General features: G+C 41.8%; 1 protein-coding gene across 2 annotated transcripts in view; it reads right to left on the reverse strand.

Moving 5' to 3' along the window:
• Nucleotides 1-12,478, reverse strand: part of sema5a (sema domain, seven thrombospondin repeats (type 1 and type 1-like), transmembrane domain (TM) and short cytoplasmic domain, (semaphorin) 5A) — a 187,318-nt gene that overhangs the window by 63,475 nt on the left and 111,365 nt on the right. For both annotated transcript variants that reach the window (XM_055663021.1, XM_055663013.1), the window contains 2 exons: nucleotides 9,926-10,133; nucleotides 4,319-4,436 (listed from right to left, as the gene is read on the reverse strand). In XM_055663021.1, coding sequence (XP_055518996.1) covers nucleotides 4,319-4,436; nucleotides 9,926-10,133 — 326 coding nt within the window. The remainder of the gene's footprint in view (nucleotides 1-4,318; nucleotides 4,437-9,925; nucleotides 10,134-12,478) is intronic.

A 12,478-nucleotide genomic window follows, 5' to 3' on the forward strand; every position in this document is an offset into this window, starting at 1 on the left:
TTATAATAGTTTAAAATTACTCTCTGATTCCGCAACATCTCGCAGCTCCAGGGTTTTATAAAGCAAACAATTAAAGGTATGTACCTTATTTTTACATTAAATGGGGCATATATATAACCCTATATATCAAGTTATCTATAGCGAGTAGTTCATTTTGGGCTTTTTATATCCCGCAGTATTTTTCTCGGCATTTGAGGGCACTAATCCAGCGCGATGTCAATGTTCTAAACCAGCGCGTTCACATGAACCCACTAGAAAGCCGATTTAAATGGGCATTTATTTACAGCAATTGAACACTAAGTTCCTTCCATTTGGCCTATAAATTAATGTAAATTAGATATAAAAATCATGTTATATTGTGAATTATTTGTGAATAATCTTTGGACACTTAGGCTATTTAAAAATGTTAATCTTTCCTTAAGAAATGGGCTTTTGACTATCCAAGATCACAGCTTTTTTGTAATGTCCATTGTAAATCAATAGGGAACAAGATGCTAATTTCCGAGTATGAAAATGGCCATAACTTTTTTAATACTTGAGATATGAAAGTGAATTTGGTGTCAAATTAAACTTATTGTTATGCTTTATCTGATGGGATAAATTGCAGACTTGATTTTTAAAATCTCAAAATTTTGTAACATTGCTACTAATTTTATTTCCAATTTATATCATCTACAACTTCGTACTTCGTGACATTCTCCAGGCTACTGCAATGAAATCATATTACCTTCCATTTCCTCAGTTAAAGTTTTATACAAAGTATGCATCACCATATGCCACACAGTATATCAGAGAACTTGCATATTGGTATAATAAGGAGATTCTGATCTATTTAAATATCTGAAGCACTGCTTCAAAAATGAAATTGATAACCATATAACCATATAACAATTACAGCATGGAAACAGGCCATCTCGACCCTTCTAGTCCGTGCCGAACACATAATCTCCCCTAGTCCCATATACCTGCGCTCAGACCATAACCCTCTATTCTCTTCCCATCCATATAACTATCCAATTTATTTTTAAATGATAAAAACGAACCTGCCTCCACCACCTTCACTGGAAGCTCATTCCACACAGCTACCACTCTCTGAGTAAAGAAGTTCCCCCTAAACTTCAGTCCCTTAATTCTCAAGTCATGTCCCCTTGTTTGAATCTTCCCTACTCTCAGTGGGAAAAGCTTTTCCACGTCAACTCTGTCTATCCCTCAAATTGTTAGTTATACATGATACACCTCTACTTACAGCCATGTGCTGTTGTACAGAGACATGGCTCACAGCTGTTTCACCCAACCGTTCCAAACAATCCGAGGGCTTCACAATTCACCAGCTTTCTCAGGTACGATAAGAGGCAGAAGAGTCTGCAACACCACCCGATGCTCGGATGTGGCGGCCCTGATAAGCCCCTACTCCCCGAACCTGGAATATTTTAAATGTGAAGTGCCGTCCTTTCTACTAGCTTTAAGAATTCACATTGGCTAACCTGACTGTAGTAACATCCCACCCCTCGTGGACATGGTTTGCACTGGATGAATACACACCGCTACTTAATTCCAAGTAGCCCAAGGCTTTACTAATCTTAACTGGTTATTTCAACCAGGCCAACCAGGTATGATTTGCCTGGATGGTATGCAAAACAAAGTTTTCCCACTGTATCTTGGAATACATGACAGCAATAAACCACTACTGGCTGCTGCAAGGACATCGTTGAAGATATCAGACAGTCTCCACATGATCACCCCTCACGCTTGAGAATGCCTTAGAGTATCTCTGGCAAGGATAATAAACTTAAGTTAAATTCAATGCTGCCTGGCCTCTGGATTTCTTTAATACAGTGCAGTTACAAATTGAAGGAGTAGAACCTGCTGAAATATGCAACTTTCACCTCGTTGACAAAGCTGCAGATCAGCAAAATTAGTAAAGTCCCTGAGTGCTTCAAGGCTAAACTGGAGAGCCGAAACCACTAAAGTTAAGGGCTATGGTCAATTGTCAATAATAGTTCCACTTCAGCAAAGGCGATTGTGCAGCTCTCTATCTATTTCCGGAATAACCAGAGTTAGTGCCCCTCACTCATTGCCCAATAACCGAAGATCGCAGTTAGTGCTACACTGGTTGTGGGGTCATTCCTTACAGAGAGTCACCTGGTACATTGGCTTCTCTTCTTTTTCTTCATTATCCAAATATTTCATGGTCACTGTTACAAAATGACTGTCCTTTCCCTCAAGTAGTCTGTACCACGACAAGGCAATGGTGGGCTCTCAAGGTAAAGTCAGAAACCACATATTGTCTCTAACTGGATGCATAAACTCCACACCTCCCTTGTAAAGCTTCCTTGGGAAGCTTCATACTAGAAGAACTTCATACTATTACTTTGAGTACATCATAAACCTGTATATGCTTATCATAAACTCATCAATTTTACAGGGACACATTTTTAACAAATCTCCAGAGATGCAGCCTGATTATTTTCTGTTTTGATCCAATTCCTTGACTCTAAAACATAGATCCACTCACAATTTGCCTATAGCCAAGCTCCATCAGCGAATGGAGGTGGGGGACAGAAATGCTACACAATCTGGTAAAATGACACATCAGAAGTGACCACAAAATTATATTAAAAAGTAATTCAGAAAATAGGAAAATTTGCTTCTTTCTTTTAAAATTATTTTGCGTTTACTCTGCACGGTGCTGGACTTACAAAGGATTACACAAGGCAATTCCATCAACATTTCTGCTATTGTATATTTCCTGATTGCTATTTAAACTCTTAAAAGCATTGCATTTCTTTTAGATAATTGGAGAGAATCATACAAGTGGAGAAGTATTTTTTTCCACCATAATCCTACTTTTTATTCCATTCCACTTGAAATAGCTTGGTTTAATCATTTAATAAAATATCAGCCTTCCTACCCACATGAAAACCTGAATGTATATTTCCTCCCTATTCAATGCATCTGCTTCCCAGTGGAGGATTGATCTATGTACCCTGGAGCAGGTCTCGTATAATGTTTGAGCAGTGAGTAATCTACATGCTTCTTGGAACCACAATATTAACTGTATATCCTTATTTTGAGATTCAGTAAAGATAATTGTAAAATATCTAATCCTCTTTAACAATTTTATCACCTGAACAAAACCTTGTAGCAGGAATTGCATTGAGAAAGAATAGATGACAATCATTTGCTGGAGCTGATCAATACCATAAAATATTGAAAAAGAACCAATGCACCAATCTTTAAATAAACAATGCCAGATATTTCCTGTTCCAAATATTGATTGCCATTCAAGAATGTTGCTGAAAGAACTACAGATTTATTTTGTTCAGATGAAAGGCACAGCAAGTGGTATCCAAATACCCATTGAATGAACACATCACACATTGTGATATTTGCAATAAATACCATGAAAATAATACTGAACAATTTTCTTCTTTTTCTCTTCTCTATAGGTACCTAAAATGCTGACCTCACCCTGCTGCATTTCAATCAAAGTAGGCATGCAAAGGTCAGGAACAGTTACAAGTCATACGTTTTCCTATTTGACAACACCACCCAAGTTACTGGAAGGTAACTAATGGCAATGCATCCTGGAAAAGCATTAGTAAGATGACTTAAGCTTGTTTTGAAGGGTGTGGGCTACCTGCCATTCTCATCTGTTTTAATCAATCACCATATTTAGGCCTCCGGTAAAAGTACAAAAGGAATGTTGGGGCCGTTGGAATGTGCCAGCCTCACTGTCCGACACTGCAACAGCACACTTCATTCTTCCCTGTCAATTGGAAACTTCTTTTATCTGGCAGAAATGCACCGGGGACTGCCTTCCGATCAATCTCTCAGTGAGGCTGGGCAGTGGACAGAAAAAACACCCCAGCCCTTTAACAAGGGGATTTCACCCAACAGAACCTGAACTCAACAATGCAGAAGGCGATGTTGCCCCATAATACACTCATCTATAAACTTTTTTACAATTAAGAGAGCCTGTGAATGCAAACTATTTGGTTTTATATATAACAGAATATGCACTTGATCAAATTTAGTGTGCAATTATGCTCCCCATCCCAACAAAAAAACACAATGCTCAAGGGAGGGGGAAATGTAAAAATGAGATGAGCCGATATAGCACTTTATAAAATTAAACCTTTCCCTGCATTAACTTCATTCATTAATCTTCAGTAATGATTTAAACATTAATAGAGAACAGGCAACAAATCATTTTTTGCTTTGACCATTTCAACTTTTCATTCTATTACACAAATTCTGAACTTTGCAAGAATAAGGGAATGTTGTCAATGGACGAGGTTATTCTATTTATACTCACTGGGCATGAGCTGATGTTTTGTTCCCACTGGCTCATACTCATACTCTCTTCTAACGTTGTACATTTCTTTAGAACTAAGTCCCAGCCGCAGTAGGGGTCTTGAGCTCCCACACATGAACTGCAGGATAAAGAGATCATCTTTTAATTGTGTAGTTTTAATCTACTCATAAACATGCAGAACACATCATGAAACACATCAGTACAATGTGGAACTTCGAAATGTATGCATGTGCACATATTTGGGCCAGTTAGATGTGTCTTTTGTTTTGTGTCCCAAAGTCATAAGGTCAGCAATTTGAGACAAAAGAAGTCCTTATAAATTTGTAGCGGAGCTCAACAGTTTTTACAGCTATCAACACAGTTGAATAGCTTATCAGTGTGATTTATGATCAGCAAGAGGATCACAGCCCACCACAAGTATTTATTTTACTTGCTTACTATTGGTAGTAGGGTATGTAATAAAACAACTGGATACCGTGAACCTCTGAATCTGAATTCCATTCAGTTATATGTATGCTCTATAAAGCAAAAGGTTCAAAGGGAAATGCTGGAAGGTCAGGTTGGTAGGTCAAGCTGGAAGGACAAAATTCAACCCTCAAAGCACAATCAATGGAAGTACCGGTTAGAAACATAAGATTGTAGAATCAGAGAGTTGTAGAGCACAGAACTAAACTGCCCCTAGGCTCATCATATTCATGCCAATCTGCTTGCCCATCCACATTAATCCTATTTGCTCATATTAGGCCTGTACCCTTCTATGCCCAGCCTATTCACATGCCTAGGTAAATGTCTCTTAAATGGCGTGATTGTATCTAATTTCACCACCTCTTTTGTATGTCAACCACTTTATGTGTACAAAATTTACCCCCCAGATCCCCTTTAAGACTCACCTTAAACATTTGGCCTCTTGATTCTGATATCTGTACAATGGGATAAAGATTCTACCTACTCTTATCAATGTCCCTTACATTTTGAGATCCGTGCAGGTTACCCTTCGCTGCAGGAAAACCAAGCCCAGATTATCCAATCTCACCGTGTCTAAAATCTATCTTCTATCTATCGATCTATACATATCTAAAACTCTGATCTTGTGCTCTTCCGTTTTGCGTTGATTTTCCAATCTGCGCAAAAACGGTACCCGATAGCGCTACATTTTTACGCCACCTAACTCGCCATTATCCTGTGCTTCAAGTGCAACATGTTTTGTTCTGATCTGATTACGTTTAAAAATCGTAAAAACCGCGCATGCGCTGATTGGTCAGTCAGCGCCACGCAAATTGGTCTCCGTTCCTGTCACTCAACCGGGGCGGCGACGCCCCTTCCTGCACTGTGCTCTCTCACGATTCACTCACAAACTCCTCTTCTCCACCAGCTCGTGCCCAATGCGATGAACATCGACCCCACCCCCGCGGCCCGGCATGTTGGCAGCAGCGAGCAGGAAAGCAGGATAGGGACGGGCCGAGTGGCAGCAGCGGGCGGTCGGGTAGGGCTGGGACGGGCCGAGTGGCGGCTGAGCTGGAGTAGGCAGAGGGACAGAGGGAGAGTCGGGTTTCAGGGTGGCTGGGCAGTTTGCGTGGATTTGAGTAACACACGCTCACGATGCAAACTGATCCAATCGTCAAGTCAACAGGATCTAAACCACAGCTAACAATGAATGACCTGTGGAGGAAGGAACTGCAGATGCTGCTTTTTATGGATGGAGGGAGGGGGTGACTGAGGGTAGGGGAGGGAGAGAAGAGGTGAGGGAGGGATTGGAGGAGGGGAGGAGAGGGGAAAGATCCTGGGGGGGGGAGGGAGGGGAGCGAGAGGAAAAGGGGAAAGGGTGGAATGGGGGGTAGGGAAGGACGGAAAGAGGGGGAAGGGCAGTGGGGAGGGGAAGGGCAAAGGGGGGGTGAGGAGAAGAGGGGGGGATCAGTGGCATCACAACGGGAATCCATCAGCAGCGCCCGCGCAGTTGGAGGCTATGGGTAAGTGGTGGAATATTGTGTTGGGGGAACGGGACCCAACGGGTCCCACTTAGTCGAATATATATTTTAAAAATCAGATCAAAGTAGAGAGCCACAACAAACTTAAGAATGCCAGTTCAGTTCTGTATTGTTGGTATTTCTCAGCGTATGTTCCACCATTCCTCACTCTTGAACCAAATGCAGAAATCTTGAGCCCAGGCTGTCATTCCTAACCTGCATTTCAACATCAAGTTCCTCACTAAGTCAGGACTTGAACAAGAGTAATGGGCCTGTCCCACCAGCATGCGACTGCATGCGGCTAGCATGACCTAACGTGGTCGCTTGAGCAGTACGGCCTCGCGGGGCCGGTCCCACTTCGATTGCCGGAGCCATATGGGCTGGTCCCGACATCGCGCGGGGCTCCGAAAAACTGACACTGTCCAAAAATTCCACGCGACAACGGCCTATCGGCCCGCAGCTGCATTGAGGCCGTGCGCAGCTCCTCGACGGGCGTACGCAGCGTATCGATGCCGTACGCAGCGTCTCGACGCCGTACGCAGCATCTTGAAGGCGTACACCTAGCGCGTGGCGTTGCGCGATGACGTCACCGCCCGGCGTGCCATTGCGTGATGACGTCACCACCCGACGCCGTGCGGCGTCCAAATTCAGTCGGCCCACCTCCTGCCCAGCTGATTGGTGAGCATGATGTCGGCTCCGCAGATGGAAGTGGGACTGGACCCGCGAGGCCAAACGCCTCAAGCCACCTCGTTTGGTCGCGCTAAACGCATGCAATCGCATGCTGGTGGGACAGGCCCTTGATGCTGCTAACCCTCGGCAATTACATCTGGAATTTTGCCAGCAGAAGTTCTTTAAACTCTCTGCATCAGTGAGAATGCAATACTTTAGACATTGTCTAAATCTGAGAGTCAGCATTTTACAAATAATAACTGGACACCATAACTTTAAGGACAAATTAGGAGAATCCATCAAATGCTATAAATGGAAAACTGGAGTAGTAGCCTGCCACCGAGGTGACCATAGGTTGATTTTCAAATGCACAACAGCAGAGGTTTAAAACAAAAAGTCCAGTCTAATCATGTCAGGCCCTTCCTTCCTTCAATTTAAACTCTACACAGAAACCTGCATGGCAGAAATAATTAACAGATAAATAATTATTGTAGCATTATCGCAGCAACATATGTTTAAAGCACGTATAATCAGCTATCATTATCAGTTTAGTAAACATGATAGACACCAACCAGCATCTCAAACCAGAACATCTTATGTTTTAATAAAAATCTGCACCTAAATGTGGAGACTAATGCCCATTGAAATGATAATAAAATAAACTGAATAAGTAATCTCGAGTCAAATACAATATACCTAAGTTTCGTAATGCAATTATTTTGTACAATGAAAAATAATTTCAAAATTCAGCAAATAATTGTGCATGAAGTAATACAGTGCTTATTGTTATTGCATTCATCAACATGTCAAACACTTCCATTATTATTTCAACCATGTAAAGTTTATCTTTCATAATTCTTCTCATTAATCCATGGCCTAATGTTTCTGCTGATTAACAGTGCCAGAGCAGCCCAGACATAACTATTGTGATTCTCCGCTTTGAAAACTCTAATCCAAACGAGGTTTAATGCCCGCTGACTGTCTGACATAGGAGAGACAAAATGCGAACTGCAATAAAAAGCCCACAAAGCTCCTTTGATGAGAAGCTAGTTTGATGGACGATAGCAGATGAAAAGCCTATGACTGTCAATACATCATTAAGTACCTCTGTGTGCTGGCTCAGCCGGAATGTGCTGTTGAGTGGTTTCTGCCGTCAGCTTCCAAATAGCTGAGAAAATTGAAAAGGGAGAAACTGGAATCATCAACCTATGGTTTTAGTGCTCACCACTCAATGCCCACAATCCCCCGAGTACACTGAAGTGAACAGTGGCTGTCAGCACTTTCCACTCCAGACAAGCAAAACAAATAAGATAAACTCACCATATTATCTGAACCCTGGTCTCTTCAATATGCCATTGTGAACCAACCACAATCCTTCTACTAACACTGCACAACAAATTGTGAGCTGCCAGCACTGACCATGATTAATGGAATATCTACAAAAGCCGACATTCTCCTGGTATAGTTTGCTGGACGGGTGTAGCTTTCCTGCAAGCGACCTGTCTTTCCGTTATTGATTCAATGCATACCAAATTTGCTGGATGAGTTTTGCCTCTTGGAATTATTCAAATAAATTGCAGCAGCTAAGATGAAAATGAACAGGGAAACCAGGGGAACCTGTGGGTCAGATCGGTTCCATCCAGGCTAAGTACTATCCTAAGTCATCCATAATGTCTGGTGGACTAGGCTGGAGACCAAAAGTATTAATTTGTCTGCTGGAGATTGTTGCCCTTTGATCCGCAGTATTGAACCTCCCTCCTCCTCCTACCACACTGATCGACCGCTCCCACACATCAACGACCAGTATTGGCAGATGGCTCAACATGAAATTAAGTAGGCATGGATTGAACAAATTGTAACGCTGGAGCAAGAAATTGGGAGTATGGAAGCAGGATTTAGGATATCGATTGGAGAGATTCAGATTCAGTGCTAAAAATCAATACTTTAATGCCCAATCTCCTTTTCCTCAGTCCTTCTCAGGACAAAGTTTCAGAATGCATCACCTGCCTTTGTCTCATTCTATAACTTGCTTACTTTAAAAGTCCAAGGTCACTTTTATCCCCATTTGTTTCCACTCGTTACCTACCAGGCTCTAAATGCCCCATACACTCCCTCACCAACCCATCCTCCCCCATTTCACCCGATTCCACCTATCACCCGCCAGCCCGTGCCTCGCTCCTTGCTCTCACCTCATTATATTGGTTCTCTTCCCTACACACTCAGTGCTGATGCAGGCTCTCAATTCAAAATGTGAACCATCGCTTTGCCTCCAGATATTGCTCAACCTGCCGAGTTCCTCCAGCAGTTCTTTTGTTTTTGCTCTGGAATCTATCACCTGCAGTTTTGTGTGTCACTACATGTCCTGATTTTCTGACTGATCACGTGCTCTATTGATTTCACCCCACTACCCCCACCTCCCCCCCTCCCCAACCCACTTACTTAATAATTCCTTACACTAGAGACTAAACGGCCTGTCCCACTTTCACGACCTAATTCACAACCTTTTTTACTCGTGGACATTTTTCATCATGCTAGAAAAACACCCTGACCTACTTGATGCCACAAGTACCTACGACTAGCATCACGACCTACTACGACCTACCTAAGACCTCCTACGACCATGCTGCGAGTATGAGTCATGGGCAAACTCAGCAGAGGTCGTGAATTAGGTCGTGAAAGTGGGACAGGGGCTTAAGGTTTTTTAACTCAGTTTCTCAATACAATTAAACTATATAATTCATCTCCAAACATAACCATTAAGGAATCATGGAATCTGTTCAGCCTAAGCAATTAAAAACTATGTAAATGTAATGCTGATATTTCAATGCAAGTGTAGCTGAAAAGTTACACTAATAGTGATTCTCCTGTCTTCTCAAATGCCATTCGAGGTTTTTCAAAACCAAAAGCAGAATGGGACCTCTTGACATTGCCGTTGTTCACGTTGCAAAATGTTACAGCTGTTCAAAGATGTTACCTCTGACTTCTGTAGAAGGAACAGCGTTTGAGGGGGATTCTTATCACATGTTCCCGCAGGCCAACAAACAGAACGCTTTGACTGTGTAAGATTTGGAGGTTCCTTATGGGCTCACGCTGATCAGCTGGGAAAAGTTCTACTTCTTCCAACAAACAGCCACTCTCGCTTTCATTCACAGGGATGAGAACTTTCTTGATGGTTCCATAGTCTGCAAGGGATATACAAGAAATAATCTGATCAAAGGAATTGATGAAATAATGGCCAAGTACTGAGATAATGGCCAAGTAATGGCCAAGTACTGAGCTTGCTAGTCTTAACTTTTTCTCAATAGACTGGAATATATGACAGATAATTTATCGGCATAAGTAAAAACCTGTCAACAATTAATCAACAATGCAGCACTCACATGAGATATCTAAAACTAAACTCTAACAAGAACAAAAAAATACAGCATGAGTACAGTAGATGAAGTGATACATTCTAGTTGTATAGTTTCCATTGGTCAGCTAATACACATCATGTAAAATATCCAATTTTTGTTCCCATAACTACACAGTTTGCATGCTATCCTGAATGCCACAAAAGTCAGGATTTGAATATGGAACATTTGTCCTTGCCAGGAGACTCTTCGCAATTACTGTGCTCCTTTTGTGTGGTGTGTAGATTGTCAGTACTCAAATTTGTCCACATCTGTGCTCTCAAAATTGTGATGTTCCATTAATAATTAATAATATTAATTACCGCTCCGAAGAAATCTCCATGAAATTTACATCTGAGGATATTAAAAAAGTACACTAAATTCAATGCAATAATTTTTTCTCTGCTACTTCATTAAGGTCAAAATAAGTTTTCAGCTCCAAACTACAGGAAAGACATAAGATGAGTGAAGTTACAGTGTAAATGCAATAGGATATTAAATGAAAGATATCTGTAAAATTGAGGTTCTGTTTATTAAAAAAATCCAGACTAATGAACAGCAAGACAGAGCCACATAAAATTGTGCCAATAGATAAAGTCATATTACAGTAACCATATATGGTTATATGGTTATATTACAGTAGTTGAGAGATCAAGATCCATGTATCAAAGTTAGTAAATGTCTTGATATCAAATTGATAGGATGGTATTTTATGGCTTTAACATCCGAAGCCATAAACATCATCAACATTTAGGACTACTTCAGGTAAGTGGATAACAGGAGGATAATGTGTTCTGTAAATATAATATAGAACATTTTGCTCATGTGCAGGGTAAACACCAATATAGACAAAAAACAAATGGGCTGCGTTCATGTATTATCCACATATTTAAATTACATGCTCATTGCTAAGAGTGCATGAGATAAATGTTCTGCATTTCGCTTTGACCCGGTCAATAACTAATTAAGTGCAATAAATTCACTGGTCTAGATCAATTGCAATTGCATGTTCAATGCGTTTTAAGATGCCGGTAACCAAAATTCTGCAATACATATTTAATAATTAATTACCATAAAGTATAGTCAGCCACATAGATAGTATTACAGCTTTATTTAAGTAGGAAGATAAAACATGGCCAAGAATGTAAAGAGTAGCCACATTATAAATGGTTGTTAAAAGAACAACCACAGATATGGCCTGTCCCACTTAGGCGATTTTTCAGCGGACTGCCGGCGACTGTCAGAGACTGAGACACACACACACAAACACATTCCGCTTCCTTCACCAGCCCGTTATGCAGGCGGTGGACAGGGCAAGCGGGGGGAGCGCTGTATAAAAATATTCACACATTGCAAAGCCAAGGCGAAACAGACACACACCACGATGAATAGGAAGATTGGCGCTGTAAAAAGACGGCTAAAGCACAGTGTATGGTAAGTCCTTTAAAGGGGGGGGGGGGGGGGGGGGGGGGGGGGGGGGGGGGGGGAGGAATGGGGACAACCTTTAAGAAGCCAGAGATACATGACTGTGAAGCTCAGCGGGCATTTAACATTACTGGTCCGTTATCCTTGGTTCTGAAAACTACTGCTGACCTTTTTTTTCCCCAATGAGCCAATGAAATTCATCAGTCAGCACAGACTACAACCTACGAGAACCTCTGAGAAACTTCAACCTCCTGGCAACCCATTAGGACCTCCTGACGACCCACCTACGGCACGAGAATTCACGCTACTCTCCACGGCGGCTGCATTCTAGTTGCCGCTAATTTTTCAACATGTTGAAAATTTCACGGCGACCAGAATGAGTCCGCGACTAGTTCCCAGAATGCAGGAACTCCTCACGATCATGAAGGAAACTCCCCGGCAACCACCCGCGAACATGTGGCGACTGCATAGTCCTCTGCAGTCGCCTAAAAAGTCGCCTAAGTGGGACAAGCCCAAAAGGCTTGCATTTATATATCACCTGCCAAGTTCTTTAGGGTGTTGGAGAGCTGTGGACTGTGAAATATTCTGAATGTGTTGTCACTGTCATAATGTTATTTGCACACATATTGATGACTGAAGGATGAATATTGAGAGCAGAGACAACACCTGTCCCACAAACGAGTGCCTTAAAGATGAAATCTCAGGTTAGC

Source organism: Leucoraja erinacea, chromosome 2 (genome assembly GCF_028641065.1).
Source record: "Leucoraja erinacea ecotype New England chromosome 2, Leri_hhj_1, whole genome shotgun sequence".
NCBI classification, from domain to species: Eukaryota; Metazoa; Chordata; class Chondrichthyes; order Rajiformes; family Rajidae; genus Leucoraja; species Leucoraja erinaceus.